The 21511-nt window shown below is 43.4% G+C and overlaps 5 protein-coding genes across 5 annotated transcripts; 4 read left to right on the top strand and 1 right to left on the bottom strand.

The window, feature by feature from the left end:
* Nucleotides 1-2515: 2515 nt before the first annotated feature.
* Nucleotides 2516-4043, bottom strand: LOC128296922 (solute carrier family 35 member B1 homolog). Its single transcript, XM_053032453.1, has 2 exons — nucleotides 3647-4043; nucleotides 2516-3578 (listed from the first exon to the last, which is right to left on the bottom strand). Exons 1-2 carry the CDS (start codon nucleotides 3843-3845, stop codon nucleotides 2764-2766), a joined length of 1014 nt encoding a protein of 337 aa, XP_052888413.1. The 5' UTR covers nucleotides 3846-4043; the 3' UTR covers nucleotides 2516-2763.
* Nucleotides 4044-9557: 5514 nt separating this feature from the next.
* On the top strand, nucleotides 9558-14341 carry LOC128309744 (pancreas transcription factor 1 subunit alpha). The gene is made up of 3 exons (XM_053046208.1): nucleotides 9558-10153; nucleotides 11085-11401; nucleotides 14084-14341. The coding sequence occupies exons 1-3, from the start codon at nucleotides 9729-9731 to the stop codon at nucleotides 14242-14244; spliced, it is 903 nt and encodes a 300-aa protein (XP_052902168.1). The 5' UTR covers nucleotides 9558-9728; the 3' UTR covers nucleotides 14245-14341.
* Nucleotides 14342-17411: 3070 nt separating this feature from the next.
* On the top strand, nucleotides 17412-18211 carry LOC128309746 (uncharacterized). The gene is made up of 2 exons (XM_053046210.1): nucleotides 17412-17666; nucleotides 17735-18211. The coding sequence occupies exons 1-2, from the start codon at nucleotides 17412-17414 to the stop codon at nucleotides 18209-18211; spliced, it is 732 nt and encodes a 243-aa protein (XP_052902170.1).
* Nucleotides 18212-18652: 441 nt separating this feature from the next.
* On the top strand, nucleotides 18653-19500 carry LOC128309745 (uncharacterized). Its single transcript, XM_053046209.1, has 2 exons — nucleotides 18653-18940; nucleotides 19012-19500. Exons 1-2 carry the CDS (start codon nucleotides 18683-18685, stop codon nucleotides 19468-19470), a joined length of 717 nt encoding a protein of 238 aa, XP_052902169.1. The 5' UTR covers nucleotides 18653-18682; the 3' UTR covers nucleotides 19471-19500.
* Nucleotides 19501-19838: 338 nt separating this feature from the next.
* On the top strand, nucleotides 19839-21339 carry LOC128309743 (ELMO domain-containing protein 2). Its single transcript, XM_053046207.1, has 2 exons — nucleotides 19839-20632; nucleotides 20696-21339. The coding sequence occupies exons 1-2, from the start codon at nucleotides 20087-20089 to the stop codon at nucleotides 21116-21118; spliced, it is 969 nt and encodes a 322-aa protein (XP_052902167.1). The 5' UTR covers nucleotides 19839-20086; the 3' UTR covers nucleotides 21119-21339.
* The last annotated feature ends 172 nt before the right edge of the window (nucleotides 21340-21511 follow it).

The following is a 21511-nucleotide window of genomic DNA, read 5'->3' as shown; positions in this document are numbered from 1 at the left end:
CAATTTCATCGCGTGCGGGAATGGTGGTGGTGGATCGTTACCCCGCTCTCACATTTTGGCAACGGAATGCTCGAACAGACCTTAGCCACATGCAAGAGATACAGCTGTGGTAAACCAGGTGAATCCATTCAATGCACTCCTAGGAGACGATTTGTCTGGTAGAACGTTCTATCGGTACGAATTTGTAGTACCGAAATACCGAGCTGTGCAGCACACTTTCACCACATACACACTCACACGGCACGGATAAATGATGTTTTAAAGAAAATCGATCGGATTACATAAATCACAACCCGACTGAAACAACCATCGCGACACTGTTTGGCGGACTGTGGGGAAGTGATGGGGAAAAGACCAAATTTCTAAGCGAGAGTAATTAACCATAGCTAATTAAGATAAAGTGTAGCCTACTATTTGACAAACAATGTTTACCTTGTGTTTTCGTTTTCTTCTTCATGGAGCCACATGGCGTCATGTGGCGGTAGCGTCATGATTGTGCACTACTCTACCGGCAGCACTAAACGCGTTTCGATGCAAAATTCACTCACAATAAACATTATCGATCAAAAAACAATAGCATTTCCCGGGCCCAGAGGGCCTACGGTTTTCTTTTCTCACCATAAATCGACACACGAAATCACACCGTCAGCACATACAACACTGCAAACACTGCAGGATTTGGCTCACAAAACATTCCTGCACGGTTACAGAAAACCACACACACTCGCAAATGCCGCACAACAGTGGAAAAACCGCACAATGCCGCAGTTTGCACTTGTTGTCACAGGAGGACACCGTCAGTACGCGGGGGCACTGTTTTTCCGCGCTCGAAGCTGATGCTGCTACTGCTGCGGCTGCTGCTCTGAATCCTTTTTTGACAGCTCAACAGACTACCACCACTACTAGCGCACAAGCACAAACTCCGTCACTTATGTACGGCGGCTTGGTGTGTACGTATTTTGGCACAGCACAAAAACAAACGATTTCCGTATTGCTTTGGTTGGGGAAATCGCGAGGAAAATGTGTATACTTATTCACTCGCCCACATACACATACACACAGCGAGACGAACACCAACACACACGAAGATACTTTTACACCGCTTGCTTATGTCAAACATGGGTTTTCCCGTGAGCGGATATTTTATTCTTTTTATAGGTTTAAATATCCCCACTCACATTTTGGGAATTTTACTCCTCAATCGCACTTATATTCCTGGTTCTGGATTCTGACACTTCCAGGGATTCGGATGCGACAAGTTAAATTGTAACACTAATTGTAGGCGGTTCGATAAGTAAATCGATTACGACACCTCTTTTTAGCAGTTGATTGTAAAGAGCAAAACCGCTCTTGAAATGGAAAAACTCTATTATTCAAACGTCGTTCTTAGCGCGTTCCTAACCTGTGCTATTTATTCCCGGAAGAAGAAATGGCTAGAAGTTGCTTAAAATAAAATATCCCCCACTGAACGGCACGAGATCTCGTGGCTGCGTGGTGTGTTTGTACGTTGCCAAGAGGACGGCACGAACCGAAGCAACCTATCGCGACAGACCGACTGGAAAGGATGGATGCGAACGTTGCTCTGGTACGCGGGCAGTACCATGCCGAACCCCAAACTGTACGAAAGCAAACCCTGCGTGACGCACGGCCAAAACGCGTAACGCGAGAAAGGCACCGGGCCCGTGCAACGGAACGGAACAGCAAATACAGAAACGCTGTATGCTACCGCAGCACACCACTGTTTCCAATTTAATAGGACACACCAATGCTTGACAGCTTTTTAGTTTATTTCTTTGCACATTCCTTCCCTTTCATTCGCTTACACGCTGCTCACTCACACCTGTACGGGCGTACGCACACAACGCAACAACTGATTTGAGTGAAGGGGTTTTTTGCAAGCGGACGCCTGGTGCTTGGTAGATTAACAAGTGACGCGTGCGACAATTTTATCGAGCAACAACTAAATGCTGACCGTATCAGAAATTGAACACCAAAATAAGCACACACAAACACGGACACACTACCGCGTCACGAAAGATTGGAAAGATAAAGGTTTACCCAGTGGAAGAAAAAAAAATCCTGCCGTTTTCGTCTGCCTAGTGCGGAATTTCAAGTGTGATGTCAGCTGTCACAACATTGCACACTAACCGATGTTGCACAAACACATTTGCCGATAGTTTGCCGCAAATGTGTGCGACTACGGTGGAACCGGTGCGCATGCTCCGTTTCCGTTGGGAAAAGAACTTCGAACTCGAACGCTTCTCAATTGGAAGTGACGTTTGTTTGACGCATTTTTGCTTTTGAAATACCTCTCACTTAAATCCGTTAATTGTAAATTGGTCTCATCTTTGTTAAGCAGCTTGTGTTAATGCTATCCATTAACTAACATATGCAAGAGGCTTCGCAACAAGTGAAGATAAAGACACTAAATGTAGCACCTTTAAACGAGAATGTGATAAATGATCTAAAATATCCAATAACTAAGCAAAAACTAATAATGTGATTTATGGTATTCCATACAAATATAGTTCACTTTTATTTTCAGCTTATTTCTCGCTTTTGCTTAACTATACTAATGAAGGACTCTGGTAATATCGTTTACAGAGGGATTACAGGTAAATTAGCATCTGGTCTTGCACGGTGAGAAGACAATTATCAAGGCATGTGCGCATGATTTTGGAGTTCACTTTAACTTTACGGTGCTTTAGCACCATTATGGAATTATTTGTATTTTAAATGCTTCCGAAAACAAAGCATTCGACTTTACTGTTTATCTGCCAGCAGCTCAGTTTCAACCTTTTGTTTTTCCTTTCCTTGCTTGGTGGCAGGTGATGGCTTTCTGCCAAAGAACATGTCCGCAAACAGGCCGCAAAATACGAGAACCGCACCAACCCACTGCCGGCCGGTGAGTACATTACCAAAGAACAGTACCGAAAAGAGTACGGTGAAGAATTTTCGTGTTGTTGTCACTACGGAACAGGCCAGTGCACCGAACGACGACACCATCATGAAGATGAACAATTGTCCCAGCGCACCGGTCAGGGCTAGCAGCGTAAGGTGCGTGAACAGTTCCGGATGCCTACTGGCAAACAACACGAATGCTTTGCCTTCACCGGTTGCCAAAAGTCCGACGGACACGATCATTGCACTCCAGCCGTTCATTGCGAGCATCATGTGCTGGGCGGATGGTGCACTGTGCGCTCTCATTCGCTCCTGGACCGCACCGGTTAATCCATCCATCAGCAGGCTCAATACCAGCAGTAGTTGACCGAGTGATTCGTGTTCCAGTACAGTGCCGGGGTTTGGTTTGCTATCTTTAAACATAAACAACACGACGCCCACCACAATCAACAGTACGAAGAAGTACTTCTGCAGTGTGTAACTTTTCCGCCCAACCAGCACACCCAGTAGCATGACGGGAATTGGCTTAGCCGCCTTGGCGACAACTTGCATCGGGTAGGCTACCCACCGGAGCGCCATATTCGAACTGATCATGGCCAGCAGATAAGTAAGGGCGCTGCTAGCATAGTACACCTTTGGGGTACCATCGTCCGGCTGCGGTGAGATCGTTAGTAGAGCTACAAAGAAGATAAGCCGTTGAGATTGTGAAACCCAAAAACAAAACTCACACGCCATTGAAACTAACCTTTCGCGAAGATCCAATTACAGACACACTGTACACCCACCAGGGCTAGCATATACGTGAACCGCTCGCCACGGGAACCATCGTCCTGCAGCTCATCCCCGTACCGGCCGCGTGTAATCTTTTCCTGCAGAATTGCAAAATAGAAGTAGCACACGAAAATGCCCACCGCAGAAATAACCAGCGTTTGTTTGTCCGACATCCTAGAGCTGGTTTATAAATGGCCAGTGATTGCTAGCAACAGGGAGCTGACGGCAAATGTACACTATACGTTGGAATCACTATGCATGGCACGTAGTGCGTACATTAAGGGAAACTTTGTTTAGAGACACGAGCTCTTTAGAACACGAATTAGATTCGCAAAAAGAACACGTAAACCCTTTTTTATGCCGCTGCTACATTTGACTTTTGCACCAACGTATACAAAACAAACCGATGACAGCAGAACCGATGATGAAAAATAATCGAGCAGCTGCTCGATCGTGGAATTAGACTCGAATTGTGCAGATGTTGGTTTGAAAAAAGTCGTACAAAAGTTTTCTTGCTCAAATGGCGGTTATTTTTAATAAGGCTCAACAAATTTACACACGTATGAATTAAAAAAGTTTATTTCTAATAGCGACATACAACTTCAACTTTTAATATGTTTCTAATACCGAAAAATGTAAGTTTCACCGAGTGAAGATCGAGAGAGATTATTTATGAGAAAGAACAACAGTTAAAACTAGCATCAAGGTGGAGACCGGAATCAGGAAAATGAATGATTTTTGAGACCTAAAAGAGTTCTTGACTAAAGTTTGTACAAAGATGTGCTGATGACATCATTGGACCTCCATTCGTATGATCTTGACAGACATCATTGATGATTATGAATGGATCATCGATGAACAGGAAAGATCATTATGTTACGAGTCCAGTTCTATTATTTTCTATAGAAGAGCACATACATCAATCTTCTCGCTGTAGATTAAATGCAGCTTTTCAATGATATGCATGCATTTACCCTAACGAACTTTGGCGAACAATCTTGAATGAAACCAACCACATTTAAATTTCTCAACCATTACACGCAAGTTTTCCTGTACAGCTCCAGCCACTTCATCTACAGAACGTCACAACAACTTCTGATAAGATCCATCCGCCGAAACAAACGAACCATTCATGCGTCACTATCATCACATCAATATCATCCTTCCTGTGGTAGTCCATTGTGCAATGAACACGCAGCTTTTGGGCTCAAAACCCAGACCGCGGCCACGGCCCTACCAATTCCGACGGACCGTTTCCGTTCCGGCGTAAAATTAAGTTATTATTGTTTTCCGATGCGCACGGTTTAATGATGCACGCACTGGGACATCACTTTCGCATCCCAGGTTTGGGCGCACAAGCAGAAGAAAAAGGAAGGAAGAAAAAACCGCATCAAAACGGAACACGGAACAATCGAATCTTGGGCACCCGCCCTGTTACGGTAGGGGTTGCGCGAGCTAGACCACATCGAGCAAGGGGTCGCGGCGCGTAATGAAAAGCATATGCGAAGAACCGGAGGAAAAGGATCTCCCTCGCTCGTAACGCGTTACGTTTTGGGTGTAGCGATAATTATCAGGCGATTAGTTGTTTATTCAGTTGTAAAAATTGTTTCCCTAGCCCTGAAGGTATGGCCAGATTTCGATCGGGAAACTACCGTGGTCCGTGCTATGTGTATTGATTTTGATAGCCATCTCACTGTTGCGGGGCTGTTCGAGTGTGGGCTTTTCCTATTGTGTGATAATGGTGAGGTCGAAAAAAAACCGTATGCTGAAATGCACCCCTTGGACCTTTGGTCACATGCTAAAGCGAAAGTGAAGTGTTTGCATTCGCCTCTGCTCGAAGTACCCTTCGGATAAGCTCATCCGGCAAGCTGGATGCTTCCTGTATCTCAGGTGTTTTTTCCGAACAGGGAACGAACGATCGGTGGCAAATGTGGGGTTTTACCGGGCGAAAACTGTTCAGTTTTGTTGCGCCTGGTCGCCTGGCTTCGAGGGTGGGTGCTAGTATGATATATTATCATCATTCGGTATGCAACAAAGGCTCCCACCTCCACCGTCTCTAGCACGATTGTTGGGTGTAATAAATGGTTGGACATATGCTGCATGCAATCATTTTTCCCACGGCAAACGATCGAGCCAGTTGGTAGGCGGTAAATTGAAAGGATTCGATTTTTCTATTTCTGGTTTGGTGGTGCCGTGAGAGTTACTTTCTTTCTCAAAAGTGTTTGCGGTTTATCGAGAATCATTATAGAACATTTAGTTACAACAAAAATAATTTATTAACGGACGTTGTTTATGAATCCTTTGAATGGATGAAATATGTAAAACTGAAAAAAATAAATATAACGACAGAAAAAAATTTTACTCGAAAGAAATTGATGAAGTCATTAATGTAAAAGATTATAACTAAACTATTAAGAACAACTACTAAAAACTTTGAAGGCTTTATAGAATGATAATTGGTTTTCGTATAAGTGGAAGCATTTATTCTGATAATAATAATCAGGGGTATTGGGGATTGAAAATCCTGATTTTTTTAAATTCAATTTAAGTTATTTTATTAGTACAATTAACTGCCATCAATGACTGAATATAGGGAAACTAAACTATTGGAACATTGGCCGGTAGTCTTGCTTTTAATGGTTCGTTAGGCTTAAGTTTTTGACCGGATAAATGGTAATATCGGGTAATATCTACAACTTTCTCGACCTGGGATCGAATCCCGATTGGACTGTATCTCCATATTTCTATGAATTATTAGGAAAGCTACAAATACACCCGTGGCACTGACTACAATCTGTCTAAAGAACGGTAAGAGTTGTGTAACTATATAAGAACGACATAGGATGTAAAAAAAGAAGAGGTGAATAATAAGCTTTTAACTACTTTAAGTCTAACCCATTAATCAACCAATCCCACGATCATAAGATAACATTTCATATTAAGCGTTCAAATAGACACTTGAACTTAAAGCGCATAGAAAATACTGTTAACTTTTTTATATTATTACAATATGAAACGAATTTGAATTTTTTCCAACTTTTATGTTAAAAGTTATTCTAAGTTTTAACACAATAAAACGAACCCTCCGGAGTGATTGAAGGTGACTATTTAACTGATAAGTACAGACCCGGTTAACAGCTGAACCGGTGCACGAACCCGGTGCGTGTGGAGTTCTTCTGTATGATTATTTAATTGCTGATTTCCCTCAGATCCGGGAAAGAATTTCCCGAATGGAAAGCATAAAAACACACTATTCCCCTATCAGGTGTTTCCAACGGTGGTAACTGTTTCCAGTCGTAAAACGCTTCATTACCGGTACGGTCGGAAACTTTGACATCGATTATCGATACCTTGCCACTTAACCTCGTACCATTTCGGGGGGCACTCGTACCACCGGGGAAAAACTTAACACAATCGCACGGAAGCAACAGAAACACATGTTAACGCGTAGTTCACGAATCTTACAGCAGCAGGGAGCACCATTTGAATGTTTAATAACTATACGGCGGCTCCTTCCAGTTTTGTTAATGAACGGATACGATTTCCATCTTGTAACCCTTGCACCAAAACAACTGCCCAGGCCAATACAGTTGACCCCCTCGGTAGTGCTCGGTTGCGACAAACAATAGAATATTACATTTATGTCGATGTGCTTATTATGTGGTAAATTGTAGTCCAAAACTAACAGACAGATGTTGCGAGTTCTAAACTTCTAAAGAAAGTTTGTCAAAAAAGTGTGACAAACGGACAGTAACATTCAAAATAACTTTCATGTGTGACAACACACACGAAAACGCAATAGGGTACCGAATGCATCAGTTCATATTTGTCTGCCATCAGGCAGGTGGCTCGATTGAAATGGCTCAATTCTCCACCTAAATGGGGTTCCCTGGATTCATCGCGCGCGCACCTTGTGAGCGTGGTTCCGTATGCTAACGACCGGAAATGGTGCAACATGCAGGAACAAATTTCACTTCCCTTCACGGTGCCATCCTTGTCGACCAGTTTTCTCACATTACTGTTTTTTTTTTACCCAAGAACCCTTTCAATGTTCGTTGCCATGGAAACTTTCGCGGGAAATTCTTATCCTGTCAAGATTTTAGTGTGGAAATTCCTTCGTGTACGCTCCGCCCAGTACGGACGACCGCTGGCAAACGAAACAAATTTGCACCGCAAGCGCACTAAAATGGGACGTTTAAGCAAAGTTTTCCCCTTCCGGTAAGGACACTGAGCGCCAGGATGCTACCTCTCGAAGGGCGCTCAGGGTTTACCAGCAGGGGCATGCAGCTGTGTTTGTCCTAATGGTGATTTGTAGGAGAGTGATGAGCTACAAATCGAAGGAAAAAGAGCATACGACACGGTTCACATTCTTCGGGGCGTGAGGGTGGAATGTGAAATTGATGTAGTCCACAAAAATGTGCCCAAAAATGGTTTGGCTAACATTCAAGCAAGGGGTCGTGACCGGTGCAAAACCGCAAATATTTGCCCCTGCAAGAACAAAGTAGTCGTTTAATGCAAATGTTTCTATTAATAAATGGTGCGGTGAGTCTGTAAGAACATTCAATAATCAGGTAGTAAAAATTATATAATCGATTATTGTAATAAAAAATAAACAAAGAAATAATAAATAATATAAAACAGTGCAACAGTACAAAATTGTACTTTCTTCAACCCAAATGTGATCGATAATACGAAAAAGAGGCGGATCCATCATAATAAAAGAATATATAAATAAATAACAAACAAAGTAATATTAACAAGTACATAAAAAAAGTAAAATAAGTAAATAACTTACATTACCTTAGAAACAGCAGCACAGCATAACTAAGAAGAAAGAGAAAAAACAAATGAAAAGCAAAATTTAAAAAAAGGAAGTAATAAATAAGATTAAATTAAAAATACAAACATCTTACTAAAACATGCATATGTAATAGGAAAAAAATTGTTAACGTAAAACATTGTAATTTTTCTATTTTAGTTTGGCTAACGTATGAAAATGTCTAACTTATATATATAGCACAACTTTCATGATAATAATTTCAAATTCTTTAAATATATTTTATGAAGTTCAAACATTAAAAAAAACATCATCATAAAGAAATGTTTTACTGCAATGCAATTTAGACATTCACTTGCAAGGACCTGCGACAGTGCGCATGAAGCAATGCAATCAACCAATCACATGATAACGGGCGTGGTTTAGCAAAATTTCCCGAGCAAAGCAGCAACGTTTTCCCCCATGTTCGGCGTGGTACGAAGCACGGAAAGACCCCGTACGAGGTAGGGAAAGCAAACCTGGATGCAAATACCCCTTATTTGTTTTCCCTTCATGCCGTTCCGTGCACCCTCCCTTCTCGGTCCGATGGCGTAGAGTTCAACCAGCAGCCAGGATAAGTGAAACGTGAAGTCGCTCGAGCTGTGTTAGTCCTTTGCCGACTCTCCTGGGGTTATCATCGGGACACAGCTTACCAGGACAACACGGCCGTTAGTGATTCCTGCCGGAAGCTTCTAAAGACTCTGGCATCCGGACCGCGGTGTACGGTGTGGGAGTTTCTTACCCGTAGCGCCCTTCCCAGGCAAGTGGCCGACACGTGACACGGCCGTGTGCACCGTGTTTGTGCGAGTTAAGTGAATGTTTAACGATCGGAAGTGATTTGTATGCAAACAGGCGCCACATAAACGCCCATTGTTGCGCCAATTAGGCTTACTGCTGGGCAACAACCCATCATGTGTTTACCGTCGGACACGTGGCCACGTGGCCACGGTGGGAACTGTGGTTGTTTGGCTGCGGAAGGCAACGCGAGTGAGTGTGAACAATGATCCCTTTACAATAGGAAAGTGTTTAATCGGATAATCTAAGCAGGCGTGTCAAACGAATACGACAAGTGTCCCTTTTCGGGGGGAAACCGTGGCTGTGGGTGTGGTTCTTTAAGTGTGCCACTTGAGGATGTAAAGCAACAGTGTTAATTTTCAGAATTAAAGCAATTTACCAAAGAGACGAATCTAGTCACGTCCATCTAGTCACGTTAAGTACCGCTTCCCCAAAACTTTCCACCATGTTCTCGATGGATTCGTTCGACTTTGAGGCGGTTATGAGCCGCCATCTGTTCGAGGGACCGTCGGTGCATCAGCATCAAGGGCAGCAACCGTTGCATCATCTGCAGCATCACTCCTCCTGCCAGCAGCAGCACCAGCAGCAGCATCAACAGCAGCACCAGCAGCAGCAGCATCACCAGCATCCGCACATGGACGGTGGTAGTGATCATCATCTGGCGCATAACAATCATCGTCATCAGCATGACTTCCAGCCGGTGCCACATTCGCACGATCATCAACAGCATCAGCTGCATCAAGCGAACAATGTCGATTCGACCACGTCGAACAGTTCGGACTTTTTCCTTGCCGATGATGAAAACACCACCGACAGTGATTCGTACTGTGGGTTTAACAGCGACCAGGAGAATAATGATTCTATGAAAGAGTAAGACACGATTACTATTACTTTGTTGGCATTTGTTTTAAGTTTGTATTAAAGGGTCTACATATAAGTATCTGATCTTGAACTATAGAATGTTTAAATTCTTCTTAAAGACAGCCTAAAAGATCTTCACGAGGTGGATTGTTTAGTGAACTCAAATTACTTCAGACACATAATACTTTTAAAGTCAATGATCACAGTTAAAAACTGATATCACGTAACTTAATGTTAGACTCCTAAATGGACTCCTAATTGCATGACTGTGGGCATTTCCTCCCAGTTATGAGCCTTATCCCGGGCTTGCTCGGTTGTATTATAAACTTACTATCTACAAGACTTATAGCTAGTAAGTGTGTGAGCCTATCAGTAGCTACAGTAGTACCAGGTTAAGTGTTTAGTCCAGAGTTCAGAAGACATAGGCACTGGCCAAGGACAAGAAGTGTAGAGTACACATACCTCCTTAGTATTCCTGATGTAAAGTGGAGATATGTTTAAAGTGTATTAAAACAATATATAATACTCACTGGAACTTCTATAGTCTAATTACTTCGGAAAACATTCTAAAAATATTCAGGAATTTCCTGGAATTTGTTTAGATAAAGTTGAAAGTTGTATTAAACATTATTTTCGGTTGGTACAGTAAATTTTAGACAAAACTCACTAGAATTCGTTAAGTCTGTTTAAAGTTTACTAAAGTTATCTCGTCAAACATCATGATTAGAAGGAAATTCTAGAAGGGCTTTATCTTAAACTAGACTTGTAGTTGAATCATGTCTTACTTTCTTTACTATTCTTGTTATAAAATCGAGCATTACTGACTAAAATGTTTAACGAGTCTTAGCGTAATGTAATGTGCAATGGTCTGTTTTAGCTCTGCAGGATGACGATACAATACAAACCATCTCATCGTAAATTCTTATTCTCTCCGCAACAGAATCTACAGCAACCGATCGTCCAAGTACCGACGGCCGAAGTGCGCCTCCCAGCAAGCCCAACAACGACAGGCGGCCAATCTTCGCGAACGGCGCCGGATGCAGAGCATCAACGAAGCCTTCGAAGGTTTAAGGACCCACATTCCCACGCTGCCGTACGAGAAGCGTCTGAGCAAGGTGGACACTCTGAAGCTGGCCATCAGCTACATTTCCTTCTTGGGCGAAATGTTACGAAAGGACAAAAATGGCAATGAAACCGGCACGAACGGCATCAAGCGGGCGCCGGTGAAGGAACCACCGAAGAAGTTTATCGTACGTGGTAAGTAAGCAACAGGAGCGACGACGCATTGCCGGATAGCTGAACTACATTTGATCGTGCAGTTGGCCCGGTAGGCCAACGCTAGCCAACTGCGCCCTGTGGGCAAACCCCGCACCAGAAACCCTCGGCGAAACGGCTGTGTTTTGGTAGAGCTCAAATGTTCCGTAGCGAATTGACTTTTTTCCATCGATCGTGCCGTACCTTCTCCCGGTATGGAAAGGACGATTCGATTGCGTTCGTATTGGATGCGAGCGAGGAACGTTGGAGGGATCGGAGATCACTAATGTACCGGAAACCGTAACTGATGCAGTTATTGTGTCACGGTGTTTCTTCGCGTTCCTAGCACGGCCCTAGCATCGTCATGGGCGAACCGGGCGTGGAGTCGGATGGTGTGACAGGGCATGAATAAATGAATGCACTTTTTCGGACCGTTTTTCGGTTGCCGGTCGAAAATTGAATTCGTTCGCGTTTGGTGGTGTGCTTGATGTTCGGTATGGTAGGGTTTGGGTTATCTGGCTGGCAGCTGTGATGAAGATGGAAAGGTTCGAAGAGCACACCGTCTCGATCAAAGGGTTTGATAGGTAAAACCGGTGATCCACATGCATGCTTCGGGTGGAACGAGATTGAGTTGAAAAGGTAAACAATTCCACACAACAATGAAGGATTGCAAATTGTTTTAACAGAAGAAGTAAGGTAGAGTTTAGACTCCTCATAGTAAATGATACTAAAATTTCAAATATTTTAATTTTTTAAGGATGAGCTATTAAGATAATTTACAGATTTGGGATGTAATCCCTGTCCTGGTTCTTACTTACATGCTTATCAGGCGCAGGTCTAGACCAATACATTATTTCTGCCCTTCTGGTGGACGCCATCAGCTCCCATCTCAAGGAGGCCTAACACGCCTCCTTTGTTCATGTGGACCACACATCCTTCGGTCTGGATCTTAGGACATCCTGTAAAGAGACATTATGTTTTGCATAGTTATCGTCTCGTAAGATAAGATTTCACATCCTTTTATGAAGGTATATAAAGAAAGTAATCAGGCTCATTTGAAGGAATTCTAAAACAGATAAAATTTATTAATGCATTGTTGGAAAATTAGTATGAGGTATTTGCAGTAGAACGGCAATTATCCGTGCAACTGCGGTCACATGCCGATTGATCAACACAGTATGGAACACTTTCCAGGGAGTTAAACTAGATAAACTCTTTAAAGAAAACGATCAAGTTCCTCTCAGGGCCAACTGGTTAAACGAAAAAAACTTCAAAATCTATCTACTAGCTGTTATTTTTTAACTCAAGGATAGTTCCATCGGTTTATCAGGTTCCGGATTACCGACGTTCTTACTCTCTCTTCGTGACATAACGACCTTCTAGAATCTAGATCATTCCTGACATTGCTAGCTTACTAAACTTATTTATACCACATAAACGGATACTCAGTCCTTGCTATGAGGGATTGGTTTAGATGCGATTTTGTGCCGGTTCTGTCCTGTGAAGACTGGTGCCGCTACCAAAAACACCACCGGCAATGGTTGAATATACTCAAGGAATGCAACATATATGATTGCTGGAATCGTTATCGGTGTGAAGCTAAATATAAATGCCAGAACTGTTCTTGCATCGCACTCGAACCAGAGTGCTGCGATTCGAGACTAGAATTAGTCAAGCCAGGAGTTAACACCAACCCCACCTTTTAGAACATATCTATGGAATGAAATTGGGAATTTTACCTTGAAGTAAGGATAAGGATTGGGAGACAAATATTTCAAGAAGAGCTTAAACATGAACTAAAAAGGTTTCTAAAGAATCCGGTTTTATCAGCTAAACATTGGCCCACAATATTCAATTCCAATTCATTCTAAGTTGTGAGAAGTTTTCTGTGTATTGCTGAACAAAGAGTCTGGTCCTTATTTTTCATTTTTTAAACATAAATGCAAAATATTTCAACTTTGCTTTAAGCCTTCTTTTTGTCGAAATAAAACATGGCGCCCGTCTAGATACATTTACCACCAAAGAGACACAGTACGTACCGCGCACACAGCTCGCTACACTAATACCCAACCTAAATCCGCTCCACTTGATGGAACGTTGGCCACCTGAACGATAAGTACAAAATTCTCACGCCCACCGCCCTGCCACCATTAACAGGGGCCACACAGGTCCGGCACCGGTCCTGCTCTTCCATTTTGCCGAAGGATGTTTGGATGCGTGTTTGGGATGCGCTTTTGCGCAAACGCCAACCATCGAGTCTTGTCCCGTGTCCCGATGGGTGTCTTTTTTTGTTTTGTTGTGCTTTGTTTTTGAACACGGTAAAGATCCCTGGGAACTGTGAGCACATGGTTCGTTCTACCCGGAGGGGCAAATTTGTTATCTCTCGTGCCCGTTCTGTACGGTGGCAATGGAAACAGCGTTACGAAGCACTTAAGCGACGTACTTTTTGGGGGATTTGTAAACAAACTGTCGCTGGGTGAGATGGTTTGCACCGAAACAGTTGCCAAAGCAAATTCGTCCTTAAATGTGTGTACCGGCGGCATCATTCGCGATCCACCCTCTCGCATCTTCGCAGGGGATGGGACCCCTCACTATTATGCCAGCATCGATTCCGCTCGATTGGTTCGGAAAACAGGGGAAACGACTCCGTTCTACAGTAGGTTCTGGTGCTCTTTCTCCCCGCAGGTGGCAGCGGTCAGACACACTCACTTTCCTGGCACCGGAAGGGCGATCGGAACGCAAACGGGCGCTACTTTGCACGCATTTGGCGCCCGGAGGATCCACGCAGCAACCATCGCAATATCGCGGCCGGTCCATCAACGTACGCAACGAACGGAATCTGTTAGACGCCCTCCGGCCACGGGCATTTCTAGGTCCACACTAACCAATGTGCAACAAACAATCTAGTCTTTGGCTGTCTGCGGCGTTTACTATACCCGTAAATGGCACTGTAAATAAATTTATTCTAATTATTACTTGAACCATCTTAGTTCCGATATTAGTTGTTGGGTTTTACTTTCACATGGTGAAAGAAACGTTTGTCTCGGTGCTTAGCATAAAATAAAACCAAAAATTCAGTTTCAAAGCAACACCCTTTCTTTCTCTGTTTTTTTTGTATAATTCCCAACCGTTACTCATTCGCACACACTTCTGGACCCGTAAAGCTCTACTGACAGCGACAACCCAAAAAATGAACCTACCAGCGCTAGGGAACGTAATCGATTTTAAAACAGTCCAAAAATGTTAGCGCTTCATTAAAACGCTGCTCTTTTCTTCCCCGTTTTGTTTGCGAAGAAAAAAAAAAGGGACGCAAAAGTTTGTTGTTTTAATGCACTTTCGGGCATGCCGAAGGTTGATGCATCAACCGGAGCCTGTGTGTTGGCTTGTTTTAATAACTTTGTTTGCTATTGTATGTACATTTGAACGTCCATCCGGGGTGTGATACATGAGAATGTTTCCCCGTTTTTTTTTTGTTGGTGTTGTTTGGTTGCTGTTAATATACGTTCCCCCTTTCGAGGGTCAAATCATCCCGCTAGGAAAGGAACCCGTGTGACAAACACGTTTACACCTGAGTAAACAAAACTTCGCTAGTGATATTTTGTTTCGATCGAAGCTGGCGGTGATTTGTTAGCGATATGATATGCTTTTACTGCTAGCCTAAATGCATCCGGCTGTGCTTTAACGGAAATGGAAAGTTTGTGATCGATTTGAACTGCATTAGCGTTGGTGAGGAGAGTTCTCACATTGCTCATCAACTGCAGATTGACTTCGTGTACTACTTTTCTATTTTTGGTTGAGCATTAGCATTACGCAGTATATCACTATTTTGCCATTTTGTGTAGCTCGTTCATGTAGTATTAGCAAATTTCAGTTAAGTATTTTCATTTACTGGAAACGGCCCTAAGGTGTAACGGTGCCAGTCTTCAAACGGCGGCTCCGGGCCAAACTCCTTCCATTCGGGCCAATCCACCGTACGGAGGAATGACTATCCGCCTACGGGTAAATAAAGTCGAAGAAAGCCACAAATGGCAGGCCTTGGCCTGCTTAGATTGTTGTGACGATAAGGAGGAGGAATTTGATTGTTATGAATTTGTGTTAGAATATTATTCTTATTATGGCTAGTATGGCAATAAAATTCAGCTGAAATAGTGCACAAAACGAACGAAGACACTGATAAGTAACGACGAGTGAGATTGTCGCCCAGATAACCTGACCAATCTGTCTTTCAGTTCATAAGCGCTACGGTTTTGTTAAGCTGAATTTCATTAGGGATGATGCTGCTTTTCGACTATTCATGTACCTTCAACTCTATTGGCAATGACTAAAACTTGGAAAAAGTAGAATAAGATAAGATCAGGTCTTATTCCATTGGATATCTTGGACATCTTGGATTATCCCCAACAGGGTGGTTCAATAGTTCTTCAAGGTTTTAACGCTGCTATTCGTGATTCAGATATGTAGAAGAGTTATGACGGAATTTATGTAAATATTTCAGAATAAGAATACCTTTCTCACTTACATCCAGATACAGTAACTCTTATGTTCTTCAATTCTGGTAACGGAAACTAAAATTGACGATAGAATCGTGAGATGTCCGCGATTCGGAACACCGTCTGGATATTGGACTGCTGACGTCCCGCATGCCAGTTAATTCTGGATACAGTTAATTCCACTCCTTTTCCTACCTTCCATTACGAATAAACAGTGAAAGACTTTTTTAAATCATACACCAAGCACAGGGATTAGGGCTGACACTTGATGAGGTTTAAAACGCAACGCACGCATTAAAACGCTTCCAAGCGGATTGTAAATCGTCCGGCTACGGATGTACTTTTACAACAGTAAAAAAACGAGAACAATTTTTGCAAAGATAACACAAAATAAGACCCTTCGGTTGGATTGAAATAAAAAAAAATACAATCACACCGCAATGGATCTCCCAAAAATCAACGTGACACAGAAAGGGAAAAAAGCAAGAGATGTGCATTTGCAGATACATTACCGTAGAGCTAGCCCAATGCAACATCGCGTCGATCTCGACAACCGCCGGATCAACAGGGCGGCAGCAACCGTGACGGAGTCCCTTCACCGTACGCGGTGTAACCGGTCTGCGGGACTTAATTGCATTTGAATCGAAGGGTGCCAAAATCCTCTCGGGTCGAATTAAAAGTGGCTCTGGTTGGGAAAAGGGGAATAGCGGGTTTTGAATTCACTTTTTTTTAGAATTAAGCTTAGGTGACGGGGACGCTATCGGGAGGGGGGTGAATAAGCGAAGATTTTAATAAAACCACCAATTGAGATTAATATCACCACTTCAGTGAAGGGAACAAAAAGTTTGATCTGGATGATTTTTTTTCCGTATCTTCAATGTAGTGCTTCTATCACTCAACCTTACAATCACGACAGTGTATAAAGTTTTCCGCGTTCGCGATAAATTAAATCCGTTTTCTTTTGTTGTGACATTTGATTATGTTGGAGTTTGTTTGTTCACGGTAACCGCTAGCACATGTTTACAGTGCAAAAACTATCAAACGATCGTAGCTTGAATGAAGAAAATTGGTGATGACGAACGCCTGATGTGATGATGACGAGCCTAAAGCGAGTAATAGAAGGGTCTGCATGTCAGCTGCAATTCATTCCGATGATCGTTTAGCTCATTAGAGGGCATGATGTTGTTTTGTACCGCAAACTGAATTCTACACGCACGCAAGCAACATAATGCGTTGATTTAAAACGCATGTACCACCCTCCCTTAAACATCTTTACTGAGAGAGAGAGAGAAAGATTCGTCTGCTCGCATTTAATGTCCATGATAGCCTCACTCTCACCTTCTATGGTCACCGACATCACGAATCAGCTGACCCAACGAAACGCCGATGTGCCAACTTCAAGCTCAATGCAAACATCTCAGTCACAGTCCGGACGTTATCTCTACCGCACGCACCGCAGGCAAAGATTATCTGCCATCGTAGACAGCGTGGACCATCATTCAATCATCGCAAAACTTCAAGATATGGCGTCCAACAAGTTGGGAGAGATTGAAATTCTACGTTACGACGATCGCTACCGCGACCAATCGATGGAGGTACTCCGGAAGTCATTTTTTCTCAACGAAACGGTGTGCATTGGAGCAGAGGTGAATCTTACACCGCAGGCACAGAAGGATCTTGAACAGCTCTGTCTGGATGTGGCCAACGCGGGTGTGTCGATGATCGCGAAACACACACCAACCGATACGATCGTGGGAGTGTCTTTCAATGTGCTACAGGTTCGTGAGCTGGCGTTCACATCAAAACTGTTTTGCATAATAGTTCTCTGTTTCTACATTTCCCGTAGACTCCGAGCGGACCGGAAGATTCCAACTACTTTGAGCAGTTCCGTGACACGCAATGTACGACCGATAGCTCCCGGGCACTGATGCAGTACATGATCACGATGGATGCAAAGGTGAACCTGTTTGAGCGGTTCAACGTGCGCTGCCTGCTGGAGATCATGTTCCTTGCCACCTTACCCAACTACGAGGGCCATGGCGTTGGTACGCGTCTCGTTGCGGAGTCCGTCCGGTTAGCGGAGGAGCTGAAAAGTGGCAAGGCCGTACCAACGGCACCAGGTGAGAGTTCGGGAGCGTTCGACAAACCTCAGCTCGTTTCGGCACTGTTTACGTCCCGAATCTCGCAACGTGTCGGTGAAAAGGTTGGCTTCACGGTTATCAATCAGGTGTCACATTCGGAGTTTGTGTACAAGGAAAGAACGTTCACCGATCGGATCGGTCCAGCTCATCCATTTTCGACGCTTGTTGTAAAGCACATATGAGTGAACGATCGTGCAGTGAAAGTTAAAACGCGGGACAAAAAAAGGCGATAAGTGTGATCATGTTATTGGCGCGAATATTTAGTTAGCGAATGTGTGAATGGTGTACATGTTTACCAAGGCAAATAAAATCAGTATTGACACTTTGTTTCAAATGGCGTTGAGCCTTGATTGATTTCATATAATAAAACCCTTTTACATTTTGGAACGAAGAGTTAAAACAAATATGTTCGATTTGTATTATGAGGCTGCAAAATACGAGCTTCAATGACGGAATAATTAAAGTGCTCAGGGAAAGGACAGTAAGAACTGTTCGACCAACCCTCACAATCGTTTGCGCTGATTAGGATTACGCCGCTTTGTTATGCCGTTCATCATCGTCAATCACAACTATTTTCTCAGCACACACTCTCGTTTTTGCTTCGGTAGCAGTTGGATCGTTGTAATACAATCATCAACACGCTTGGAAGTAATATGGCTTTGACGATTGCATCGAGTGACATCGAAATTGTGCGCTACGAAGATCGTTACAAACATCAGTCTTTGGAGGTATTGCGTACGTCGTTCTTCCTACACGAATCGGTATGCATTGGATCGGAAGTGAACACTACCCCACAAGCACAGCGTGACCTTGAGCTGCTCTGTACGGAAGTTGCCAACCGTGGAGTAACGATGATCGCACGACACACTCCCACTGACACGATTCTGGGTGTAGCCTTCAACGTACTGCAGGTAATAAAGTGATCTAACGCCTGTGGAATAAATGTTTAAATTATCTCGTGTCTCTCCTCATTCGTCCTTAGACCAAGAACCAACGGGAGTACATCGGATACTTTGAACGTTTCCGTGACAGCAAATGCACTACGGATAGTTCGCGCTCGGTACTCGATTACATGATCGCGATGGACGCAAAAGTTAATCTGTTCGAAATGTACAATGTGAACTGTGTGCTGGACATCATGTATCTGGCAACGCTCCCGAACTATGCAGGACACGGCATTGCTACAAGGCTGGTGGAAGAATCGATTCAGTTGGCAAAAGATTTGAAAACTGGGAAAATCGTACTGAACTCAAACATCCCGAATCCACAGCTCGTATCAGCACTGTTTTCGTCGAGAATCTCGCAACGGGTAGGGGAAAAGATTGGCTTCCAATTTATTAAGGAAGTGCCTCATTCTGAGTTTATCTTTCGTGGTAAAACATTTGCTGATAGAGTTGGACCGTTACACCCATCATCTCAAATAGCTGTTAAGTTGATTTAATAAATACTTTGTGCGCATGCTACACAAGTAGTAAACAAAATGATAAGAATAAATGTTAGTTCTATAGAAATAACTTCCAATTACCAGAGCATTATCAAAACTTAATTCATCAACAGCCGTTTTGTGTGAAATGTTGCACGGGAAATGTTTCGAATGAAAGCTGGAAATCTTGCGTCAATTTGACATCTATAGTTTGACAGCAAAATAATGTCAAAATGAGTATTGATTTTTGATTTGTTTTCCTCCCATTCCTTTTAGAGAATTAATTCGTAAACATTACATCGGTTCGCAACATTAGATATCGGTGCGTAGGTGTAGCTTTTAAAACTTAGCAAAGATTAATTTTTCAACTATGAATTTCAGCGTTTGTTGACGTGTCGTTTACGGCCATACATTACGTACACCGCACGTTCCGAGCATGCGCTGATGTTCCTCAGCAACCTGTTTGGAGACCGTGGGTAACTTGTAAAGACGATCCCGAATCACTATGGACAATAGAAACTAATAGTCGCGATCACGAATGATTGCTAGCAGGCACGCACCGCACCGTAAACAAGGAGCACTAGCGTACTTTTAAAACAATCGGAAACAAGCCTTAATACCGCTTACCCCAACAATGCTACCTCCAGCAGCTGAGCCGAAGATGTTATTTCGCGTGTTAAGCTTTCTCTACTTCCTGTCGAGACCACTGCTCAAGTGGTTGCTGCATCGGTTTACCAATCTTTGTGAGCTGCAGCGCATCTGTTACGGTTGTCCACCGGGGGCAACACGCACGAAAAAGGTACAGATGTCACTGGAGCTGTCCCGCCGCTTGCCAATCAAGAAATTGCTACACATCCTGAACGAGCTGGTTAGCAACGATGTGGAGGAAACGTTTCTACGCCGTGAAATACAAACCCGAGCCGTCGGTACGGTGCTGCAGGTGAAGAAGATCAACCCGAAGGTACACATCGATTTTCCACGATCGTTCGGTTCGTGTGCGGAAAGAATCTGGGGCTACAAGCGGCTGTACTATATGGTGGAGAAGTTGCGCGCCACACAGTACGACTGCGAGGAACCGGAACACGAAGCAAAGCTATTGATGCTGTGGAAATTGTTGGTGGGTGATGAGATGGTACTTACCGGGCGCATCACAGATCAGTGGCAGCATATTGGATTTCAGGTAGGTGTCCGTAGCAATCCGTGGCGAGAAGTGTAAGATGTCATCCTTCTATTTATTTTGTAGGGTGACGATCCATCGACGGATTTCCGCGGCATGGGTGTGCTTGGGCTGGATAATTTACTCTTTCTGGTACAAAACTACAATGGCACTGCTCGCCATCTGCTGTCACACTCGCATCATCCAAAGCACGGATACTTTTTCGCGATCGTCGGTATCAACCTTACGTCCATGGCATACCACCTATTAAAGTCCGGTTCCGCACGCACGCACTTTTACAATCACCCGCAGCATCATCTAACGGTGGAGACGTTCCACCAGTTCTATTGCTATCTGTTTTACGAGTTTGATCGGTACTGGGTCGAGTGTAAACCAAAGAACATTATGGACTTTAACCACATCCAGCGACGATTTGAGGAAAACATCCTGAAACTTCTTGCCAACGATGGTTGCTGCTTCAAGATGAACCTTTCGGTGGAGGACGTTTAACGTCCATCCGATCCGGGGCAATGTGGTTTTGCTATCTTTCCACTTTTCCAGTTTTATTCCCTCCTTCCTTTCTAGTCCATGGACTTTTGCGCCGTTTTGCCTTTTTGGTATTTGATAGGATCACCTTGTTGTTTTTTTTTGTGTGCTGCTCCTTAATACGATTTGCTGTGTGGTGGTAGTTCTCGGATTGTGATACCATGTGTTTTCGCACAACACAACACCCCCCCCCCCCCCCCCCCAACACACACACTTACACCCCACGCTGGTTGATACAGTGACGGTCGAGATCGAGCAATATTGTAAGTCACATTAACACACATACACCGCAAGTGCAATCTAGTGAGAAAATAAAGTAAGGCTTTTTTTAGGAATATCTAATATGAAACATACATT

Source organism: Anopheles moucheti, chromosome 2, assembly GCF_943734755.1.
Source record: "Anopheles moucheti chromosome 2, idAnoMoucSN_F20_07, whole genome shotgun sequence".
In the NCBI taxonomy this organism is placed as follows: Eukaryota; Metazoa; Arthropoda; class Insecta; order Diptera; family Culicidae; genus Anopheles; species Anopheles moucheti.
Note: the sequence above shows the minus strand (reverse complement) of the source record. Positions and strands in the feature narration are given on the sequence as shown.